This window comes from Mesocricetus auratus, unplaced genomic scaffold (assembly GCF_017639785.1).
Source record: "Mesocricetus auratus isolate SY011 unplaced genomic scaffold, BCM_Maur_2.0 Super-Scaffold_100008, whole genome shotgun sequence".
Classification (NCBI taxonomy): domain Eukaryota; kingdom Metazoa; phylum Chordata; class Mammalia; order Rodentia; family Cricetidae; genus Mesocricetus; species Mesocricetus auratus.
The window spans coordinates 65610177-65635662 of NW_024429192.1; the positions used below are offsets into that span (position 1 = coordinate 65610177).

General features: G+C 40.5%; 1 protein-coding gene across 3 annotated transcripts in view; it reads right to left on the reverse strand.

Moving 5' to 3' along the window:
- LOC101828273 (LIM domain containing preferred translocation partner in lipoma) overlaps positions 1 to 25486 on the reverse strand; it is a 583098-nt gene that overhangs the window by 131034 nt on the left and 426578 nt on the right. For all 3 annotated transcript variants that reach the window (XM_040751025.1, XM_040751024.1, XM_040751023.1), the window contains one exon: positions 18455 to 18581. In XM_040751025.1, the coding sequence (XP_040606959.1) occupies positions 18455 to 18581 (127 nt within the window). The remainder of the gene's footprint in view (positions 1 to 18454; positions 18582 to 25486) is intronic.

A 25486-nucleotide genomic window follows, 5' to 3' on the forward strand; every position in this document is an offset into this window, starting at 1 on the left:
ATGGGCTTTCTCATTTTCAATCCTCTGTTAAAAAGATCTACTTTACTTGGAAGCATCAATTAGTTCTAACTATGTCAGGGCCTTCATGTCAAGTCAGAATGTTGTTTTCCACAGCTGAAGCACCATTAAAACTTGTCATCAAATTTGATATTTTCCTTTATTTCAAAATTAGTGTTTACAGCAATGATTCAGCCTTTTAGCAAACAAGACTCACTGGGACTCTTGCATGTCTCCAAGGACCAAGCTGGCCATGCTATCTCTAGGTCACTGAGGTATTTACTGGAAGGCTACAGAAGAAGCCTAAATCACTCTCCCCCATACAACCTCGTCTTAATGCTTGACCCCTAGGTTATGTTCCCAGGGATTCGGCAGATGCAATGACTATCATAATGAGGAGAGCAGTGGAGGTGGTCCAAGTGGACTCAATCTAATTCCACAGCTCTTAAAAAAAATTCAGTCTTCCCAAGATGTTATCAGTGGGAAGTATGACTAGGGAAAAATGATCAGAAATGCCATGCTGGGGACTGTGAGGATTTACCCTCCTCCTGCCGACTGAAGAAAGCAATGCTCTTACTAATATTACCTTGAATTCTGACCCACAGAATAGTAAGACAACAAATATATGTTGCTCTAGGCCCTGCATCTGTAGTAATTTACCATATCCGTAGGAAACTAATGTATCATAAGCCAACATGGATACAATCCTCATCATCTATTATCTTCCTCTTCCATTTTATCAAGCCAATTGGAGAAGGGAGAAGGCCTAAGGTATGCTACTATGATGCACCCCCCTTTAGTGTCCCCTGCTGAAAGATGAGTGGACATCAGCTAGTCCATCCAGGCTCCATGCCACACTGAAGAGCTAATGGCATTTGGCAAGATAGCTGCTGGGGTGGGGGTGGAGAGAGGGGATGGAGGTGGCCTGTTAGGGGACTGGGGGTGTATACAGGGATTTGGAGGAGGAAAATTGGGGTGGGGAAAATGATTATGTTGCATTGTATACATGCAGGAATTCTTAAAAATAAAGAGGAAAGTTTTAAAAAGTAAGTGGGGGATAACCAAGGTTACAGATGATAAATCAATCACATGTTCTTATCAATTATTTAGTTATCATTTTTCATGTTTCTCCAGTACATGCCTCTTCTCACCTTGGCAAAAATATTTCAGTGTCCCACTGGATGCGCTTAACCATGGGTAGGACAAAGTTATTTATTATTTACTCACTGTAATCCTAACTTTTGCAGTTTAACATAAGAGAAAAACTAGCATGACATCTTTTCTTCACATTCTCATGGATACTAAGGTTTGTTTTTCTGCAGAGTGTAGCAGCCTCCGCATTTGGATTTTTTCCCTTTTCCCCATTAACAAGAGCAGTTTCACCTTGCACTCAAAGGAAGACTCTATTAGTCTGTATGGCAGTCTGAATTACCAGCACCTCTGTTCTTGTTCAGGGGCCACTACTAAACGGAGTAAAGATTACTGAACATACTATCTTTAACAGTGTAACAGTCTGTCTGGAGTCAAGCATGCTACCAAGTGCCTAAGCAACAGGTGTCATTAAGGTGTGGGACAAAGGCCCAAGGGAGGGTTCATGTCTGATTGTGATGAAGAAGGACAGCATGAGGCTTCACCACACTCCCCAGAATGACATGTAATTCAAAACTTATGTTTATTTCTAGAATTTTCCCTTTCCTATATGTAGGCCATGGTATATTCTAGGGAACTGAAACTGTATTAAATAAAACTGCAAATAAATGGAGATTATGGTATCAAGGTATCTCTTGAGATTATTTACTCAATTCATGACCACTGAACACTTGATAAATAAGCAATACAAAAAGGAAGCAAGGATTCCCCATGAAATGATCAAATTTTAGCTGTGTGCTTTTTGACACTGGCTGTAGTTGCAGCTATTACTTCTCTTTAGTGTTATTGCATTTAAAACAAACAAACAAACAAACAACAAGAACATTTGGAGATGGCTCCTAAGGTCCTTTCCATTGTAAACACAGACAAACTCTTTAGTTAGGCAGCAGGCCTGAAACAAACCCAGTAACAAGAACACAGAAGTAAGAGACCACATGGAAGGGTGTTCTGACAGCTTGTCTGTTTGTTGCATCTTGCAATCAAATCTAGATGTATACATACACACTTCTAATGATTGGGTGATCCTCCTCCTGTTGAATTTGGTGGACTCTTCACACAGGGATATCCCTAAAGTGCTGCTGATATGCAAATACCCAAGGGCAGATAAAGCATGGCTACCTAGGCCCTTCCTGTTTTGAGGTATGAGGTATGAGAAGACAACAGCAGTACCATCTTTTTGTCACCTGGCAAGTCTCTACTCTCCCCCAGGAGATGCCTTTATAAAAATCATCTTGGCCATTGACAGTACTATGTGGCAATAAAATATTTGTTCCCTCCTTTATCAACCACTGGGCCTAGACTGTCTCTCCTTTCATGCCTCTACCACTGCATTAGTGCCAGGGACATTCTGCTACCATCACCAGAACAGGGTGACACTTTCTGTGCTTTCCCTGTCTCTCTACTGAGTTCTTCATTACGTCATGCCTTTCTTCACCTTTCTACTGGGGAGGGGATTCATATTTTCTTAATTAGCGCAGATATCATCTCTTAACCTACTGTAGTGAATATTATTTATGATTTACTAAAGCTTGCCTGAGGACTCAGAAAGCAAAGTCAGCCTCAAGCTATGGAGATCAGGCAGTGATGGTACACACCTTTAATCCCAGGACTCAGAAGACAAAGGCAGGTGGATTTCTCTGAGTTCAAAGCCATGCAGGGTTACAAGAGATGGAATCAGTCTAAAAGAGTAACAGAGATCACACCTTTAATCCCAGCACTAGAGAGGTATAAAAGATAGGAGTAGGGTCTTTAGTAGTCAGTCACAGGATTCTCTAGCTACATTGAGGAGAGCATAGCAGCAGTCTGGGATTACATGCAGCAGTCTGGGATTACATGCAGCAGTCTGGGATTACATGTAGTTTGATGTTTGGTGGAGCCAGGGTTGCCTTTCAGTCTGAGGTAGAGGTAAGAGCTAGTGGCCGGCTGCTTTGCTTTTCTGATCTTCAGCTTGAAGCTTGAACCCAAATATCCATCTCTGGGTCCATTATTTATCATGCTACTACCTGCCAATGTTTTCCATGTCCCAAAACATTCTTTAGCAATATGCATAGTCACTTTATCATGTTTATCTATCTCACAAGGGAAGAATTATTACATGTTTTTTGTTGCCAAACTGTGATAGTCTGTAAGTTTCTTAAGGGCAAAGACTTGTAAATGTATCTTCTCTCCACTCTAGATATTTGGGTAGTAACTCTAATTCACTCCACATAAACTGTGATGGACAAACAGTAGGTTTTTCCACAAACACCCACGGAAGCACACCATGTAACCTTCTAATCTCCTGTGTCATTACCAAACATACTGACTCACTAAGAAAGAGAAATGACAATCTAGGAGATTAATTCTGCTAGGTTTCACCATCTCTGTTATTTGTTCAGTTATCAAAAGAACAGAAATTGAAAACAGACACAGAAAGCTGGCAGCCCACAGACCTACCACTATGAGAATGTGCTGATAAACTGTGGTTGGTGAGCAGGTGAGTATTAGCATAAAACCGAGAGCACATCCTCCCTTACCGACTGATCTGTCATGGGATCCCAGACAAACTGAACGCCCCTGCCTGATGGCTTATGCTCCACCACAACCATGAAGCAGGACATAATGCATAACAGAAACACAGTTTTGTGAAATAAGAATGGAAATCGACAATCGGTGAAAGTCGGAGAACCAGGGTTCCTTATGCAGATGCATCACAGAGGACCTTCTGAAAGCCATCACCAACATGTTTCTGTTTTTAGGTCTATGACATGACAAGACAAAAACCAATCAGTAATTCTGTTTTTAACTCCATTACACATAAAAATATGCCATAGCCAGTTAAATTTCATCAGTGGGTATGGCTCTAAAGAGGTATATACACAGTTTTGCCCCATAGAAAAGCTATTCCCTTGGGTGACTATTAGCCTTCATACTTGGAGCCAAAAGACTCAGGGTGCTTCCTGTTCCAATACTCTTGGCTTTATATTCCGTACAGGAACAGTGTTCCACAAAGTACAGTGGTCTAAGGTAGAAGCTAGTGTGTTCAAGGTCGCTGTGGCAGAGGAGGGACTCAGGCCTTGGCCCAATCCTGAGTTCTGGGGCTTTCTGATATGGTGCATGAAGAGGGACCCCACACAAAGCCTCCGTATTAGACATGCCTTGGAAAGAATGATGTCCTCATTGTTCCCAGGTTTCTCTGTCACTCTACTATCAATTGTGCCCCCCCCAACACACCCTGAAGAGCTACAGAAGCAGCCCAGCACAATGGCACTTTGTCATGTCAAATTGGAACCCCTCAGAAAGGATCTGGATTAAACCTAGGGTTCATTTGTTCATTTGTGTGACTTTCTAATTAAAACCCTAGCTTTTAAAATAACAAGAACAATGTGTGAGGAATTTTCTTCCCCTCCTCTTTTTATTTGTTTTATTTTCCTGGCGTATATTATGTTTGTAAACAATTTATAACAACAACAACAACAAACGCAGAAGCAATGACTAGACATGTCACATCTCACCATACAGACCTCAAGGTTACAGCTGTTCTACAGCTACCACATTGCTCCCACCCCATCCACCCTCATCTGCTTTGTAGGCTATGATCCTTTTCCTGTTGGTTTTCTATGAATACTCTACAGCAGTGATTCTCAACCTCTGGGTCACAACCTCTCTCACAGGCATTGCCTAAGACCACTGGAAAACACTGATATTTACATTACAATTCATAGCAGTAGCAGAATTACAGTCAGGAAGTAGCAAGGAAAATAATTTTATGGTGGGGGTGGTCTCCACAAGCTGAGGAACTGTATAAAAGAGCCATAGCATCAGGAAGGTTGAGAACCATTGCTCTTCAGTCTGTCATTCTCAGTGCTTATTTATTTATGAACTGTCTTTCTCCTCACATTAGCAGAAGGATTCTGTCTCCTTTACTCCTTGCTGTTGTATCAGTGTGTCAGTGCATATAGCTGGTGCCCAATGAGTACAGATGAAACTACACTATTTCCCAATAGGGAAGAATCTCAGTGGGCTCATGGCAGGACCACTACTAAACTGTTTTCCCACCTTACTTAATGACATCATTTCCCGCCCAAGACAGAAGCTTGGGAGTAAGCCTTAGACTGTTTCTTCTCCTTGCCCAGATGCCCTCTCTGGTCTCTCAATATTGTTAAAACGTGACTCTTGTTTCCTTTAGATTAGTACAAATAAGCACAGCCCCATCACCAAGCTTCATTGTCCTCTGCTTGACAGCTCTCCCCACCACAGGATCAAGAATGATTCCTAATTGCTATCCGGGCCTTCCCCTACTTAAACCCTTGAGCGGTGCTCAGGACTGTAAGGGTAGTACAAAACAAACAACAGGCATTTAGATCTAGATGTCAGTCAGTCTTTTAGTCTCATTTGTTTTTCCCAGGCACCTTTCTCTATTCACACTGTACTTTCTGTAATTCTCTGCGATTCCTCTTTCTTTCTTCCTAATCAATTGTTGGGGATCTCCTTGAATTCATGGGTTACCTGAAAAATTCAATTATTATTTAGTTCCAACATTATCTAGATCAGCTAAATCTTTCCTGCTCTTTCAATGCCAGTAAACAGTTTTTCTTTCCATAGTATCAGCAAACTCCAGTAAATGCTGTTTGTCATACAGGTTTTTTTTTCTTTTTCTCTCTTTTATTTTGGGAGGGGGGAGTAGGCATTTCTGTCCTCAATTTTTAGACCAATGGTTAGTGAAAATGCTTGGCACATGGAATAACCATTCAACGAATAAATAAATGGACAAAGAACACTTAGGCCTCTGAACTAGAAATCATGAATAAAATCAGATACCAATTTCTTACTAGAAGAGTCTAGAACTTTCCTAGTCTTACCCATACCCATACTGTGGTCCTGTATAGGGTTTCTCTTCCCTTCAAAATTGTTTCAGTGCTGAGGTCATTTCTGTCACGGGCATCTTCTTATATAATCTCCAAGAGAAAGTCCACCCTGATCCCAGTGCACAAGTGAAAACACAGACAGTATGAGTGGCCACTGGCAGTACATACCTGATACTTCCTAGAAATGCCAGGATCCAGAAGCAACAATATCCCCATGGCATCTGCCACCAGAGATGCAGAGAATCCAGGAGAGTAGGATGTGGGGGTAAACTGTTCCCAGAATTGCTTTAGAGGCACAAGCAAAGTTTTCTTTAGAAGCAGAGTGTCACAACAGCTGCCTGAAGACACCACACATCCAAAATTAGGAGTGGGAACCAAGTTGAATAATCAGTTAATCAGTGTCTGGCTTCCTGAACCACCTTAATGAAACAAAATGCCAAAATTCACAGATACATTGACACTCCTGCTGATGACCTAAAATAGCATCAGCTTCCGACTGAGCGAGCCAATTGCTAGCTATTGCACTGAGCTCCTTTGCCTAAGGACATGTCAACAGGGCAACCTTATTTTCAAGATGAATTCCTTTCCCTTGTTCTCTTTCCTCCAGTTTTCCAGTCAACTGGACTAGCTTTTCTATGGCTCCCTAGCCCAGACAATGTCACTGTGTTGTACTGCTAAAAATCAAAAGTTTATGGCCACTTGTGAAAGAGGATAGTTCTGGACTGAGATAGAATGTGGAGTTTCTGAACATGCCAAAACCACAAATAAACAGATTCAATCAAGTCTAACGTGAGAGAAGGAACGTGGATGCCCAGCTCACCTCAGGCGCCATTTACAAGAAGGATCACAACACTGAGTATTTACTTGGTGTTTCTGTAGTCCAGCTGGTCATTGCTACAGGAGAGCTAACTCCTTGTTTCTGCAAACATTTGGTATAGCACAAACAGAGTAATGGCACAACTGGATACCCACCTACTGCTTGGTCATTGGTGGGACCATTCAACAAGAGGAGGCCAAACCATTCTACGAAATACCTTCCAGAAGAGAGGGTTTTAGCACAGACATTGGTTTACAATGCTTCATGTCCCTTCTGCCAGCTGTGATCATAGTCTCAGTATGTGCAGGGGTCAAAAAGCCAGGCTGTGGGCTCAAATTGTACCAGTAATGGATACACCGTAGGAAACTTCTTTAGCTTGCTTATGACTCCATTTTATCATCTATAAAAGACATATGAAGTTTCTGAATAGAGTAAGTGCTCACTGTATGCTAGTCACATTTTAACCAGAACCAATAATGGGAATTTTTAGAACCAATCTACTCCAGCAAATCTGAACTGTAAGTCAAATACCTGATGGAGTGGTTTGGGAACTTCTTAAACAAAACAAAACCACAGTTCCAGATCTCATTTTGCTCTTTGAAGAAGAAAGAAACAGCAACATAAGGATTTGCCATCTTTACTGGGGAGTCTTACAATACGGTAGGTAGCACATACACAGGCATAAAAGACAAACAGAAAGACAGACAGACAGACACACACACACAAAACTCTGATGAGACCCACAACAAATGTAAATGAAAAAGGACAATTAGAATGGAGATTTTTAAAAGCAATATTTTTATAAGTTACACTCACAGGCTAATTGATTAGATCATAAATCTGGATCCTAGGATTCAGAAGGACAAAGTCTGTATTTTACTTTGAATACTTTCCTCAATAAGCCCAAGAAAGCTATGCCTCAGAAAGCAGGTTCTGATGATCTACTCCCTTTCCTGAACACCTGACAAACTGATACGGGGACCATACATTGAGTACACAGCCAGTTCTCTGTTCCTTAATTGCTCAGTTAAGATTAAAGGTGGGCTTCTGAATGGTTTAGGCAACACTTGCTGATGGGAACAGAACCCTATGGTTGGCATGCTTGAACCAGGGACATAAAAGATCTTTTCATCAGAGTATTGACAAAGACAAAAAATTAACTAGGTTTTTGTACTACCTGCAATTCTCAGCTTGGTAGCAATGTACTCTCTGTTCTGTAGAAAAACAGGCTATATTGATTATGCTGACACAGGCAGTGAAGTCGTGTGGTACTGCATTTGCTTTATTTTTTCTTTACATCTTAGATAAGAAAGGAGGTTATGATTCATCCTGCACCATCTGAGTCAAAATTCATTTTGTCTTTTTGTTCAATTAGTTTTCTGCCCTCCACATTAAAAAGCAAGAGTAGTTTGCTCAGCGAATGAGAGCATTGTGGTGTATCTCAGGGTGTTGCTTTCTCACACAGAATGACTAAACCCCCATGTCTTAGATCCTCTAATGACATTCCAATAACAAGATAACACCATACAGAATCAAAAAGCATTAATTCATGAAAATATCAGAGAGATTATCATATACTAATCATAAATGACATATATCAAGCCAGATGCAGCCTTGGGAGGTAATGTTTAACATCTCTTGAGTTTTTGAGTCCTCTTCTAATGGTTTAGAACACATTTACACATTTACCTATTTAATTTGATTCTGGAAATAAGCATGTAAAATAGATTGGAAGTAATGATCTCCTTTTAAATGGGTGAAATAAGTGAAGCTCGGGAAAAATTTTAAAATCCTATGACAGAGCCTCTCCTCCACTCTTTCATTCTCCCATTCTCTGTTTTGATGTGGGGATTGAGCCCAGAGCCTCAGCATCCTAGGCAATGTATCCTACCATTAGCCACACCCCCAGGCCTAGCTGCATCTCTCAATATGTCCTTAGATGAGCTAGATTTTCTGGCAAAGTAACTCTTCTGAAGACTGCTAGCACAATGGTTCTCAGTGACATATAAGAGAAGGCTCTGAGAATAGCACCAAAGTCAAATGGCAGCAGTGCCACAGAGAAAAAAGACACAAACTCAGGCTGAATTTCTTACCTCCAATCCAAGCATTAATTCCACTGTGCCATCCGTCAAATGATGACTTGTTCATTTTTATGACTGTGCTGTATCATCTGCATTACATACCAATGTCACATTGATGGTCAGCAATATTAGCGTCTCTCATTTCTGCCAAGGACCATTAGTAACACTGGCCCCAGAAATCCTTACGTAGAGTAAGTGGATGGCATCAGCGCTATGCTTCCTCATAGTCTACAGTCCTATGTTAATCTGATGCTTGGCACTTGAACTTTCAATGCAGTGAACTTCCTCATAAACCTCAGGGAATTGGTCAAGCACCAAGCAGAGCATAAATGACCTTGTAGATTGACTTGTGTTTACTGGGACTATGAAACTGCTGTGCAGTATGAAGTAACTGTAGAAGAATTTAATGCAACATGGCTGACATCAGTCAGTATTAGGGACAGAATTGAGACAATGTCATCAACTTAGACCTGTATATGGGACTTCATGACTAATGGGCACTGGGTACTGTCTGCTTGCTCTTGTTAGTTTTCTCCAGATCCTACCAACTTAGTTTTCTTCAGAGTCTACCAACACGTCACATACTGGCACACCATTTTTTACCCTGGGAGTAAGTATTTCTTCCCATGCATTTCTTTAGAATTTTATGTACCATAGGTTATTCAGTGCTGCGGCAAAGCTTCATGAATTTGATGGGAAAGAGAGACTTTTCCCTGGCTAGTTGTAAACTCTGTTCTACATCAAAGCCTTTAGCAGCAGAGGATTTAACAAATGGCTCTCCTTTTCGGTCACTAATGTTCCTAAGTCCCATTATCTCCCATGGTACACAGCACAATGATTGGTATTTAGCAGGCACTCAATAAATATTTGTAGATGAATGAACCTGCTCAATTAAAAGCACAACATATGCCTACTAAGCATAACTCCAAAGATGTTTAAACAATGGCTTTGCTGATGGTAAATCATGTCTTCCAACAATGCTGATGTCATTTCCAAATCTGCAAGGAGATAATCATGTGCATGTTTTTAGAGAAAGTCAAGGGGAAGTTTAGGTTGGAGGGAGGAAGGGCAGAGTGCAGGGGAAAGACAGGTATGTTCTCAGTGAAGCATGGCTGGGAGTTAGGTCAGAAAATACATAATTAGCATTTGTGCCTTCAGGACTCAGCTCTACACTCATCTCAATACAAAACTGTGCATGAGGTAGGAAGCAAGACTTTGTTATGCTGCCTGCAATTGTGTGGTCCACTAGGGCTTTCTCCCTGAAATCCAAGTTTGCTTCCACAGTTTATGGTCAAAGGATGTTGAATTATGAAGTAGGGGTATATTTTCTCCTTTTTTTCAGTAATCACAAGAGTAGATGCCTGCTGGTTGGATGAAGTTCATCTAAAAAAGCCCTTAGGGATGGCGGTTTATGGCACTGGTGGAGAGTACGTTAAGGATGACCTTTCTAGAACAGCTGCTATACACATGGGTACATGATATCTCTTTCAATCTGAGAGCCTGTCTTCTGACCCAATTCTTTTAGAACAGGAGGAAATCACAGAGGCAAGAATCTCTCCTGGGAATCAAAGGTAACAGAGGAAACACAGTGTAAAGTAAAATATGATAGTGTATTTTAAAAATAAAATCTCAACTATGTAACCTTTCCATCTATCAATTTACCCGTCTTTCACAGAAGACACATGGAAAGAAGATCAAGTCCAAGGGTGTCAGTCCAGTTTTAAGCTCATCGAATGTAGCAACCACATCTTACTCTACTCATATATTCTCCAGTGGGCTTGTGTGATTAAAAAAGAAGAAATGAGAAAATCAGGGTTATAATTCATGGCTCTGTCACTAAATGGCTTGTGATCCTGTGGAACCAATTTCATCTTCTCCCCAAACAAGGCAGGTTCTTAGGCTCAGATGCCTTCCATGGCTAACATTTTATGGTTCTAAAGGTGACACATAAATAAGTGATGGAATATTTGCTCTGTGTAGTTACTGTTGGTTATCGCTCTCATCTATTAGTTGCTGATCCTTTAAGTATAGGAGAAGAGATGGGGGCACCATCATGAACTGTCCTCACTCATATGTACACATTAGTGAGGAAGATGGGTAAAAAACTTGAAAGAATGTGTACTGAAATAGAGAAAATAAGAAAAACATTTTTTGTACTTGAAAATTAAGGCACTAAGGAACATATATATATGTTAAGGGCAAATGCATATTCTTACTTAAGTATAGCAAAGGTATATCCAGGTCTTAGTTTGCAAAATTATCAAGTCCAGATTACTTCTTTACCTTTGTAACAGTTCCATTTCCCTTTCTACCATCCAATTAAAAACATTTTTAGTGCTTCTTGTTTGTGTGTGTGTACATGAATATGCAGGTACATATATGAAGGCTAGAAGCAGATGTTGAGAGATTTCCTTTATCTCTCTCTCTCTTATTCCTTTGGAATAAGGTCTTTCACTGAACCAGGGACTTGTTATTCTGAGGCTGCTAGAGGACGGCAACCACGGCGATTCTCCCTTCATACACTCATCCAGCCCTGGAGCTACAGGCATGTGTGTGTAGCTATGACCAGAATTTTACCTGAATGCTGGGGATCCAAATGTAGATCCTCATGTTTACACAGCAGGCGCCAGTACCAGCCAAGTCATCTCTCTAGCCTTCATTTCTACTCTTCATTCAGAAAACAAATTATATCTACAGTTTGCAACACTCTTGGTTGTATGACCTTGAATGAATCATCTGGGCTTTAATTTTCTAGAAAATGAAAAATTATCTTATATGACCTCTATGACCACATTCTTTGTAAAACTATAAATCTTGGGTTCCAAATCAATGTTTAACAGCACACTGTTAAACTAAGATGGAAGACATAAAGTACTTGGGGTGATTTTCTTAGTAATGTAAACACATACTGCTTTGCAAGTTACCAACATAAAGGAAACACATCTAACATATCTAACTAAAAACAATATACTCTCATGACCCAGGACTACCTTGAAAAGAGAAAAAGAAAACCAAAAAACCCCAACTTTCCCCTCTAATCAATACCACTTTTTCTCTAAGCTACCCATTTTCTACATTTTCTCCGATGCTGTGGTTTTGGGGGTTTTACTCAATTAGGTTACTTGTGTGTGAAAACAAGATCCACGAGGCCTGAGGTTCCATCTCCACTAAGGGAAGCTGCCCTTAGTCCTCATTTTGTAACCAACAGGGACACTTTGGAAATAATTTTCTTGTCATACAACAATAAAGACAATCTAGTTCAAATCACCCTGCACCTTAGTTAAGAACTGCAAAACAATTTCCAAAGCAATCACATGGCGCCCGGTACAGATCTGAGAGCTCAGACACAGCATGTTACCTGATCTAACTGGTCCATGACCAACTCAGGAACATGGTGAGAGAGCACAAAGAAGTACAAAGAAGAGAGTCTGGAGTCAGAAGGTCTGAGCCAAAGCCATTCTGCTCCTTGTCCACTCTCGGACTAGTGAGGACAGCATAGCATCCTGGAGAGCAGGGGGGCTCATTATCACCTGGTTCTTGTTTTTTTTTCATCTATGGATGGAAGTAAACTTACTGCCCCCTTACCCAAGCTGCTGAGCTGCTGTCTAGCTCAGATGATAGAAGAAGCATGAGCATGTTTTAAAATTATAATTAAAAACTTTAATTTGACTCATTAAATATATATGAGTGTCTCTAGTGTCTCTTTCTCTCCCTTTCCTCTCCTCTTCTCTCTCTCCTCTTCTCTTTCTCTCCTCTCTCTCCTTTCTCTCTCTCCTCTATCTCTTTCTCTTTCCTCTCTCTCTGTCTCTCTGTCTCTCTCTGTCTCTCTCCTCTCTCTCTGTCTCTGTCTCTGTCTCTGTCTCTCTGTCTCTCTCTCTCTCTCTCTCACTCACACACACACACACACACACACACACACACACACACACACACACACACTTTTTTCCCCTGAGAAGGAGTTTCACTGTGTAGCCCCACTGACATGGAACTCACTCTGTAGACCAGGCTGACCTCGAACATAAAGAGATTTGCCTCCATCTGCCTCCCAAGTTCTGGAATTTAATCATCTACTCAGGATGACTTTAGATAACTAAGTCACATAATGTCAGATTTGGACATTGGATAAAAGATATAGTCACCATCAGCATATATGTGTATCACCAACTTTAATATCAGAGATGATTTTTCACCTTTTTCAAGGATTTCATTTCCAACTCTCCCACCCAAAGCCTGTATTACTATTGGCCAAGTACATTTCCCAGGTTACTATTTTTTCAGCGGTTATCAGGCTGGGCCCCAGGGTTTCTTTCTTCCAAAATTTCAAATGTACCTAAACCATTGTGTCGTGAGCATCTCAGGCAAATTTGTGAATATGCTCACTTACTGAGTGACCCAGTTAGCACAGGGAGGAACTGAACCTCTGTTCTAGAGCTGTTTTGGTTCATGATTATCATTGGACTTCCAATTTGATCTCAGTTGAGAAGATGTTTGTCACTAAGTGTGATGAGCAGGTGATGTCACTGCAGGAGAGCAGGTGACATCACTACAGTCCCATCATTCTTCTTCGGGGGGTTAACATTGGCCTAAAATGCCTTCCACTTTTGTCCAAGCATCCTTTGGAAGGAAAGCAAAGCCTGGTTCCAATCAATAAAAATCCCGTTTTCATGCAAAACTTCTCAATATCTTCCACTAGCAATCCTCAGAGCTAAGTACAAAATTCTCTTGGATAACAGTTTACCTTGTGATTCTTCAAATAGCCTAGGAAACAATTTTGAAATTCACACACATCAGTTTTTTTGTAAAGAACATCATATAGACAATACCAAAATAATTATATTGCATGCTTAAAAATACATGTTCAGATATTTTCAGCCCACTCTCAGATATAGTAAGACATCTACTTTTCAGAGATGCTGCATCCAATAGTTTTCTCTTCAGTCCTAGGAGAAGCTCTGTCAGAAAACTGCCATTTGGAATGGTGCTACAGTTATATTCTCTCCCCCTCTCCCTCCCCCCTTCCTCCCTGGCCTGCCCCCTCCCCTTCCTCACGAATTGTCTCACAGGTAATTACATTTCCTTTCTTTTTTTTCTGGTTTTTTGAGACAGAGTTTCTCTGTGGCTTTGGAGACTGTCCTGGAACTGGCTCTTGTAGACCAGGCTGGTCTCGAGCTCATAGAGATCCACCTGCCTCTGCCTCCCAAGTGCTGGGATTAAAGGCGCGTGCCACCAATGCCAGGCCTGCATTTCCTTTCAAGCTGGATGAAAACAGACTCCTTGGAGTCTGTGATCTCAGTCAACATAGAAAATTCTCAGATAACTTCTGAAGCCACTCTAAGGTTGTCTATAGCTCAACTTTTCCTTGAAAATGACTTGAAAAGCTTAAGCCCTGGGCTGCTCAGTAGTCATGCTAGCTGCTCAGTTTTTTGACAATTCGCCCTCTGTCATTTTGTACCTAATTTTAAAGCTCTCTAAGTGTAGAATTCTTCATGTTAGAATGATTTCTACTACTTTACCCCTTGGTCACTCTAAGCATCCAACACTGGAGTTAAGGCTCCCTGCAAACTTTTCCACCAAGACAGATAAGTCCAAGGGAGAAGATGTTGAGCCAAAGCTTGCATCCTTGTAGCTAATACGAGTGTTAACTGAATTTTCTCCAATCTCCAACTTCCTCTGGTCCTCTCAACTCTTTCTGGATAGAGAGCAAGAGAGAATTTTGTCTACCTCTGTTGGCCAACAGTGCTATTTCATCTTTCCTCTTCCATCTTCAGGCGGGTATATAGACCCTATCTTTCGCCTCCATAGTACCATTGTGCTGACATCTGTGCTGAAATCCCCGGACTTCTCCTGTCTGTGCCCATTGATGGCACAGCTTCTCTGCAGCAGAGGAGGTAATGGGATGTGTCTAAAGAGTGGGATGGTCAAGGCAGGTTTGCAACAAGTACTTTCACTCCTAACTTTATGTTGCTGAGCAACACAAGCCAAGGTGGTATTTGAACTATGCTCTGAGGCTATGCTTGTGAGCACTTTCCATGGAACAATCCCCATGGTATTAGATCTCAACATGCAACTCATTAGAGAAGGCGAAGTCCAAAGGCTTCAGCCAGGGCTTAGAGACCCTTTAAAGACTTGCCTCAACTGACACCTCCAACCCGATGCCTGATATTTGTCACCTCCACATGGGGCCTTCTATTCCACCATTTCCCCCTTTTATGTCACAAGTTTCCTCATCAAATACCGTCCCACTGCTCTAGGATCTTCCTAGTTTCAAAGTTTAATTAAACTCACTGTGAAGACTCACCCAAAGTTTAATGACTCCATAATTACCTTTCTATTGCTTCCCTTAGAAATTGCTTCTTTTCCTGAAATTTCTCAGAATGGTGGCTGAATGCGCATTAAACCACACATCATTTTGTGCTCTTGTTGCAATAACACACGGTAATTTTTCATAGGCTCCTCTAGCACATAAGCACTTTCAAAGGGAAAACCCGTGCCTAGGGCAAACACTACCAGACTGGCCTGCACAGAGCCATTCAGGCTTTCCACATAAAGTACATTATCTCTCAACATTCTTGGCACCATTTACAATTTGTTTATCTATTTAAAAGAGAGTCCTCATCCTTCACTGCCCATCTCTCCAAAGGCAATCTCACCACTAAACCCTCCCTGAATTTACCATCTAACTCCCTCCATCAGAGGGCACGGTGTTCAAGGATATAGGTTTGGTGCTCAGCTATAAACCCAGTTCTGCAGCCCATTGTTTGTTGATATCGGGCAAGACACTTAACATTCCTGGACACTAATTCTCTAATGGGAACAGGACTGTGACATCTACATCATAGGATTACATTGTTCCATAAGGACGAAATAAGTTAATTTCTGAAGTTCATTAAATAGTACTGCCATCTCATAAACACTCAGTAAAACTAAGACCTTCCCCGGTTATCTCTCATGGCTAGCAACCTCCACTTGGCAATGATTACTTTGACTGTTGGTGATACACCTTTTGCTGTTGCTGGAACTTAAATTTAAATCAAGTGTTATTGATGGATTTTTAATAGAGATATCTTATTTTCTTAAATAAGCTGCACATCTCTGGAGCTTTGGTGAACACTGAATATTGAACATATGCTACATGCCAAGAACTTGGCTGAGTGCATTCTATAAATTTTTCATGCATTCCTCACAATCACAGTATAAGATAGCTATTGTTTGCATGCTGTACATGAAACAGCACCAGAGATGGCTTAGGGAATAGCTCAAGTTTTCTAAGCTAGCATGCTATAAAGTTAGGATAGTTCTAAGATGATTTTTATGTGTTTTATGAGTGTGTAACATTCACCCATTGATACAGCTGCTATAGTTGCTCAGTTTATCACTACAGATAATTTTTCACAATATCTGAGGTACATACACTTAGAATTTAGCTTTTTACTTTTAATATATCTTAATTATGGATTGCTTACTTTTCATCATTAACTTTTTTCAGTTTAATATGAATTCTAACATACACCTTCCTCCTATTACAATGAGAGAGCAATAAAGTTTTACTATATTCTGGTATAAACAGATACCATTGCTTGTTTCTGTCTTATTATTTTCCATGCATTTGTGCCAATTTCCATAATCTTATGTTTAGCCTAGCCATTTTATTTCATTGGATTGATGCTGTTTCTAGAGTGAATTTGCTAGTGTTGGAAGAAATGCTAGGAAATAGTTGTTCCAAATCTTTGAATAACCAAGGCGGAAAGCTGGGCTCATGGAATAGATGGACCTGCTAGCAACACTTAGCCAGTCAGGGGGCGCAGCAGGGACCAGAATCAAATTTCTTTTAAAAATTATTTTTTAACATTTAAAGCAATCGTAAATGCAGAGAATGGGCCTGGGAGATGTGTGAGTCACAGTATACTTGTGGAGGAGGGTAGCAGTCAGTTTACATTCCACTACATGAATTCTAGGGATTAAATGGTTACCAGGCTTGGTGGCTTATACCTGAATCTGATGTCTGTCACCTTGATTGTCAACCTGACACACCAGTGAAGAAAGAGTCACCATTGAAGAATTGTCTCCCATCAGATTAGCCTGGGTGCCAATCTGTGGCCAATGTGTCTATGGTTAATTTTCTTTACAGCTAATTGACATAGGAGGGCTTAGCCCACTATTTCTCATCTCTAGGCAGATAGGATTGAGTTGTATAAGAAAGGTGGCTGCAATCTTGGAGCAAGCCAATAAGCAGCATTCCTCCATAGTTCCTGCCTCAAGTTCCTGCTCTGGCTTCCCTCAATGATGAACTGTAACCTGCAAAATGAAATACCCCATTTCCTCCCCAAGTTGCTTTTGGTCATGTGCCACTTATCACAGTAACAGAAAAGCAAACCAGAACACCAGCTGAACCATCTCCCTGGCTCCAGAATCAGAGCTCTTTATTTCCACCTCATATCCTTTTAGCTAAAATACAGTGACATCTGTGTACAGGAAGTGTTTGCTTTCTGTATACCAGTCACATCTACTGCATACACTCCCAGCTTGGGCCAGTGGCCTCAGTTTTCCTTTCACTGTGCATTCAGAATAGGACATTAAAGAGAAGTCATGAAGACAGGAAATATTTGAGGATGGAAAAGCCTCTCTGGTTCTCTGCCTTGGAGCCTTATTCATTACTGTGACCCAAGTGACATTTCTCTACACATCCTTCAATAACCTACTCAGAAAGCACACAACGAGACTAACACAAAGTAGAGAAAGAATGTTTAGAAACTATTATATCACCTTAAATGTGGTGACTTAGTATCTCTTAAATGTAGTAATAAAACTTGGTCTTCCAGTTGTTAATATGCTGCAGCTTTAAATTTATTTTCCTGGAATTAATTTACAAAATGCCATTAGAAAATGAGATTGGATGGCAATCGATCTCATTTAAGATTGGTTTAAAGGGTTCAGGTTCAAGGGTGACTTCCTGTGCTTCCCAGTGTTCACACAGAATCCGTAGGACCCCTGCCTTTTCCTGTATGCACTCATAATCACTGTGTATGTGTCTTATGTCTTCTGCGCTACAGGTTCCTTGACAAGATGAGTTCACGGCATCTCACAAATGCCGTGTCCCTCTAACCTATACTCATGGACTTGGAAGAATACCATTAGCTGTTCATAGTTACTCAGTTTTGAAGAGGGAAGAAGTGACTAAGAGAGATATTATTTTCTGCCTGAATTCAGTGATGGTGACACTCCAGAATACAGTTAAGCAGTATCAGATTCCAAGTTTTACTCATAAATATTTAGACCTGCATGGACACAAGATGATCCATACTTTTGCCTCATGCAAAAAAAGTCCAAAGTGTGTCTTGATTATGCATATCAAATAACTCTAAGACACACTGAGGTTTTAGAATAAGCTCACTGTATTCCCTATTCACGGTGGTCTACTCAGAATTGCCCAGTGCTATGTGCATACACACTACCTCTCATGTGATGAGCATGAACACTGTACCAGTGCAGTTGATAATAAATCCCTCAGTAGGGAAAATGGAACAAGGCCTTTAATTTGAAAGTCAGCTCCAGGACCCACTCACCAAAATACTCATCAGCAGGGGGATTTTCCATGTCATACAGCATCTTCTTGGTCAGGTGCTCAAGCTCATCTTCTGGCCGGAATGATGCAGGGATAGTGGGGGGCCCCATAGGCCCAGGGTGTCCACCCTGGAAGAAAACACATAACCATTTAATCATAGTCTGAACATCCACCCCAGCAATCTGCTTAACCAAGGAGGAAGCAGCACAGGTCGATCCATTTGTACACATGTTGTGCACTAAAATTTATTACTTATTCAGTGTCTGACCTTTGATATTACACCCTATCCACTTCCCTTCTCTAGATGAGTCTATCACATTTAGAATCTGTGTTTCAAATAGTAGGAATATATTTTTTCAGTTAGAGATAAGCAAAGTGCATTACTTAGGAAGATGAGCAATAAAGACTATACAGCCTAGAGGATAGTCTACAGGTGCATCAGTGAAGACAGAGCTTCAGTAGAGAGTGCACTGTCAGGAGTTAAAGGAGGCTCCCTAGAAGAGGATGCAGAAAAAAGTAAATAAGACTTCTTGTACCTACGGGAAAAACCTCAGATATGATAAAAAGCTCCCGGAAATCGTGTTTTCCTATTCAAATATAACATTTGAGATAGCAAATGAGGTGAATCTTATTGGTTCCTGGGATCCAGAAAGCAAAGGGATGTTATTCCAGCTAAGGAAGCTTAGCAACACCCCACGCCCCCATGCCATAAGCAGGCAGGCATTAAATGGGGATGGGTGGCTAGTAATGTTCAATTAGGCAGGTGAGACTGCAGAAATGCCATGTAAGAGAAGGGAAAATCAGGCAAGAAAGTATGTGAGACAGATAATCATTGTCCCAAAGTGTGCAAAGAAAGGGAGGTCAGATGGTAGAGGCAAAGGAGCGTCATGCTATATACAGGAAAGGAAGCTCACTCCATTTCCCTTTCCCACATTTCAACTTTCCCTTGTCAATAGTGCCTCATATCTTTAATCAGGAAATTATAAAAATAAAAACGCTGTTACTAACAGTTTAGAAATGAAGACAGCACTGGTCACTGTCAATGGGAAGAGAGGAGGACAGAGTGTGTGCTTGCTTGGTGTTTACGACTCTTGGAATAGTTGGGTGAGAGTCCCAGTCTTCAGACTCTGTTAAGAGTAAATCCTACAATGCTGGAAGCTGGGTATTCATTCTCCCACCATCTTCACTTTACCCAAGGGGTTATCAGACATAGCATCCTGTAACATACACTTCTCTTTACAGATGTTATCATGCCTGATGTGGGTTTGGCTTGAGTGATATCTACAGCATAGAATCTAGGCCTCATCGACACTAGTAAGACTTCATTGACAGTGGGTTAGCCTTTTAGCTATACTATTTCCCGAAATATACATAAGTGTGTAGTAGGGACGATACTGAAAGCAAAGAGCCCAAGAAACTTTTATTGGTCACTAATCTTGTTCTACCATTTTATTCCCGGGTAGAATATTTGCATTAGAGATGTCAAAGACATGGGCAGGCTTCTGTCAGCTGCATGATCTTCTCTTTGAGACAGTTAACATGAAATGCCAAAAGATCAGGACAGCACTAGTTATAGTGAAGTAGGACAGGAATCCATGCAAGACTAGTTCATTTATTCAGTGAACATTAAGCACTAAAACTAGAGCAACTTCTCAACTTCAGACATTATTTTACCCTAAGGGTTTATTATGTACTTTAAAGAAATGATTGAATCATTGGAGTTTTTAGTTTATTCAATAATTCTTATTTTATCTAATTATTAGTTGTTTGAGAATTTATTATATTTTGATCCCATTTACCCCACTCTAAATCCCCCCAGATCCACTCATGCTTCCTTAACCATCCAACTTTGTATACTCTTTTCTTTAAAACCACCAAGTAAATTTGTGCTGCCCATATACCCTTGAATATGTGGTCTACCACAGCAGTGTGGGTGTCATGCCAGATGCTACACAGTTACAGAAATCAGAACCATCCACTCCAAGCAGCTGCTAGCTTAGAGGTGGGACTTCATGTTCACCTATCTTCTCCATGCTGGAATGCTGTCTGGCTTGAGGTTGCATAGATCTTAAGTATACTGTTAAAACCATGGCTTCACATACACAACCATCCTGCTGTACAAAAGAGACATTGGTTCTCTGTAGTCATCCACCTCTTCTTTACTCTTACACTCTTTCCTTGCCATCTCCCTCAGTGAGCCCTTGATCTTGGGGGGAGGGGTGTGTACAGATGTCCCACTCAGGACTGAGTATCCCGCAGTCTGTTCTCTGTACTTCCGCCCATTGTCAATCTCCATGTTAAATGCCATCTACTGAAAACAGAAGTTTCTCTGATGAGGAGAGAAGCATCAATCTAAGGCTGTAAGTCATTAGGAGTTGGTTAAATTCTATGTCTGTTTAGCAGAGGAGGAGGAGAGGTTTTCATCTAGGGCCTATGAATGTGGTGTGAGCTGTCCATACGGTCACTCACTGGTATGAGACCATCCACTGGAGTGTGGCTGACTGTCCAGGAGCCACATCTCTGAATCTTCTTCAGCAGAAACCACGTTGTCCATAGTTCCTCAATTAGGAGGTGGGGCTCATGAGCTCCATCCCATACTATGCTATAATGTTGACTGACTTGAGTTTTGCAGCAACCATAGCTGCTGAGTTCATGAGTGTGGTCATCCTGCCAATTCAAAAGACATTGTTTTCTCTAGTCCTTTCTTATCTCTGGCACTTACAATCTCTTTGTCCTCTTTTCTACAGTGATCCCTGAGCCTTGGAAAAGTGAGTAATATAGTTGTCCTGTTTGCAGCTGTATACTCTTATAGCAGTAGTCTTAACCTTCCTAATGCTGTGACCCTTTAATACAGTTCCTCATGCTGTGGTGAGCCCAATCATAAAATTGTTTTGTTGTTACTTCATAACTGTAATTTTGCAAACTGTATTGTAAATATTTGATATGCAGGATATCTAACATGTGACCCCTGTGAAAAAGACATTCAACCCCCAGTGGAGTAGCGACCCACAGATTGAGAACTACTGCTCTATAGTCATTTATTCCCACACTTTGACCAGCTGTGAATTTTGTGCTAACCACTATCCACTGCAGAAAGAAATGTCACTGACCATGTCCAAGAACTGTAGTAATCTATGGGTAGAAAGATGTAGATTTAGAGGAAAGTTTAATACTATGTCCATCGAGCAAAATTATAGTATTATTTTATGTATTAGCCTACACAGTATAGATATATAGTACTGGTTGTTGCTTTGTACTGTGAAGAGAACCTGAAATCCAACCGGAAAGCACTTGTTTACCCCAAAAACATTAATACCACTACTATCCCATGGACATATCTTGCCAAACCACTCATTACTGAAGTTCAGAGTTCATGGCTGGGTAAGACAGCTGGTGACTTTATTTTATGTTATGTAAATGCTACTTTTGAAATTCATGAAATGGGACTTTTTTTTAACCACAGTAACTTCAAATGATAAAGATATGCTGGTTACTCTTAAATTCTTAGAATATGTTTCTAAATAATCCATGTCATGTGGAGGATTGAAAGAGTAGCAAAATGTCAGAGTTGAGAAGAAAATTTGTATGAGTTGGAAAAACTTCAAATGACCCTGTTTAAATTTGGAGTAAAGAGGACAGAAAGGAAGTTTCAACTGGTTGCAGTCTTGTGATAATGCAGGACCTTATTAGTTAAGACCATGGATAACTCTAAGAATGGTGACAGAGAGCCAATCTGATTTGGAGTTCTTTGGCAAGCCTAAGAACTTAGGGTAGGTTCAGATCTCCTCAGTCATTATGAGAAGCACTGTGAAGAAGGGGCTACCTACTTCAGGTGACAAAATAGACAACGGATATGAGAACAGGAGCAATTGATTTCCTTCAGGTGTTCAATAAAAGGAGAGACTGAGTCCAGGCTATGCTGGTATCTAAACCCAAATTGTACTCACACACCTTTTTCCCCAAGCATGTATTGCCCATGGCTTCCAACAGAGAGATACTAGAAAATCACTGACTGTCATTTGCTAATAGCACTAATGTTAGCTGCTTTAATTTCCTCAACAGTCACTAAAGAGCACATGATATCCCTGCTTCCAAAGGACACACTTTATTATTGTCTCAGAATATGTATCTGTTTTTTAAATAAACAAGAGGTAAGAAATTAAATCCATTTCCCACAAAGCTAAGGCAGAATTGTCTACCCTTAGCACTTACATTTCCAAAAGACTAATTTCAAAGTACTGTCAGTATTTCACGGATGTTTTTAAAAAGAATCATTCTTCCCAGTCTTCAAATATTCTTGCCTGTTTTGCTTGCCAAATTTAGAAGGGCTCTTTACATTAAAATTCCATTTTTTGTATTTGATGTTATCAGACTTAGCACACTGATATGTCCCTGTAAACTCACCGTAAATTGAAAACATTATAAACCAAAGAAGCCTTTGATGCACCTCACATAGTGGTCATCACAGCACAACAATATGCTATCAGCATTGGCTGTTTGTCATGTGACATGTGGCCCAGTGGGAGTTGTAGCCCATTGCCACTCTGCAGCATCCTGAGAGAATATCCTACTAAATGTCATTAGCTTGGGAAGAAAAAAAAGAAAACCCTCAGATTTGTGTAATTTCTATGGAACGGTTATTACTTTATGTTACAAAATATAAAGCTGAAAGATTGCAAGTAGACCACAGTTAAGTTGGAGAGCACACCTGCACTGTTAATGGAGAGCTATGTCTTATGAGGAAGGACCTAGATGATTTCAGAGTACTTTGAATTTTGTCAACATGACTCTGCTAGCTACGCCCCATCCAGTGTAGAATGAGGAACGTCTCTGGAATGAATGCTGGAAACATAGATCCTTTAGATAAGGGTTGGGTTTTCACCCCAGGGAGGATAGCCTATGACACTGAGTTCAATCCTGTAAGAAATTTTGTATTTTACTCTTCACTGACAGACAGTTATCCCTGTAATTTCTTCCTTCCAATACAGATGAGGGCTCAAGATATCTTAAGGAAAATGAACAAATTGTGTCTAGTTTATTTCCAAATGAGCAATTCATGGCAGTTTAGGGTAAGAACAGATAATTTCAAATGTGTGAAAGGTCACTGGGATGGGAGGACTTCTAGTGGTGTTTGGGTTCTTCATCCTGAAGTGTAATCCCCATGTTCCAATGATTGACCCTTTCCAAGGTGCCTGCTTCACATAGAAGCAATCTGTGATGCTTAGAGGATGGCCGTGTATGTCATGCAAACCTGCTTTACGGATGAGAAAATGGAGGTCAAGTGGGTAAGTGAGCAAGCCTGTGGTGGACCACTTCTGAGTTGGACATTTATTTCCTATGTGGCAATGCCTCTCTGGGTCCCCCCTAGTGTCTTAAAGCCCTTGGAGATGTATTATTTGGTGGTTATTTAAATTTATATCTATTTATTCTTATATAAGTCAAGATTTCTATGTGTGTGAGTCAAAGATTACTGCTTAGTAAATAAAAACAAAGCTTGCATTTTTCTGAAAAAAAAGGATGTTGTTTTAAATAATCACATTAATCACCAGTATGCATGTTCTTTGTGGGGTCTGCATCACTTAGACAGCATAAGAGCATCCTAAGCAACATGGGCAAGTTGTCAACGGGTCATGTTCCAAACTTTACTTAACCAAAAGTGCCAAGGACTGCAAATATCATCTCAGACAAATTAATAGTTTCTACTCTGACGATTTAGGAGTTGTAGATGAAAAGATGCAAAGTAGACAATCACAAAAATGTGTAAACAGTAAGATGTAGGTATGATTCCGGTGTTCTAGTGTGCCAAGAGAAGGCTGCTGGGAAGTATGAGCTTTTGTTCTTGCAGGATAAATTGGATTTCATAAGAGAGGAAGGAAGGGAGAGATGGAGGGAGCACAAGAATAATGTACATGGAATAAATGGCAAAATTTAGAGGAGGAAAGAGCTAGAATGAAGAGAGCAACCAATGCTAAGTCTTCATTTTAGGCAAGAGAAAATTATTAGGACATTTCAAGTGGTTGGTTACCTTTGTTAAAGTTATGAATACATCAGAACTTTTAAAACCACAAACATTTAAAAATGCATTCAGGGCTGGAGGCACAGCTCAACTTGACTTGCAACCCTGATGATTTTAATTCAATTTACTGGATCTATGTTTAAAAAATGTCTATCATGTAATGTGTGTAATCTCTGGGTTGGGAAGGCAGAGCCAGGCCTACTTGGCCAGTTGCAGACTAGATTAAAACAACAACAACAACAACAGAAAACAAACAAACAAACAAAAACTAGGGCTCAGAAGGTAAAGGTACTTGCTACAAATCTTGAGTTCCAGCCCTAAGATCCACATGGTAGAAGGAGAGAAAAAGGACACCCACAAGTTATCCTTTGACCCCCACATGAGCACCATGGCACCCTTCTCCAAATAAATAAATGTAAAACAAAACAAAACCGACCAAGGTGGTTCAGGGCATAAAGGTACCTGTTCCCAAGCCTGCTCCTCTCTCAGAACGTATTTCCGGCACCCACATGGTGGAAGGGACAACCGTACCCATTAGTTGGCCTCTGCCCTGTGTCTAGTATTAGCAATAATACTAATTAAAAAAAGAACAAACGCAAAACAAGATAGGTAAATCTTGAGTAAGGACATATAAGGTTTTACTCTGGTCTCTACACCCATGTGCACATACATACTTGAATGTGCACACACATATGCACAGACACCTATGTGCGTAAATACTAAAAATAAATGCAGACATGAGAGTATTTCTAGGCAATTTAGTAACATACAATTTTAAAGGTCTTTGATATTTACTTGTGTGGTTAACTATTGATTTCTTTGTCTCTGGGCACACAGGAAACCCTGCTGATTCCCTCTTTCAGTTAGAAGTTGCCATGAGAGGCACAAGAGGGTTGAGGCTTAGTCCCTTACTTAATGGACAAAGTAGAGGCCTCTGTCCTACAGGCTGAGCAGATTCACACTATTACAAGAGGGAAAATGGAAAGTGATAACCTTCAAAGACCACGGCTGAAAGTC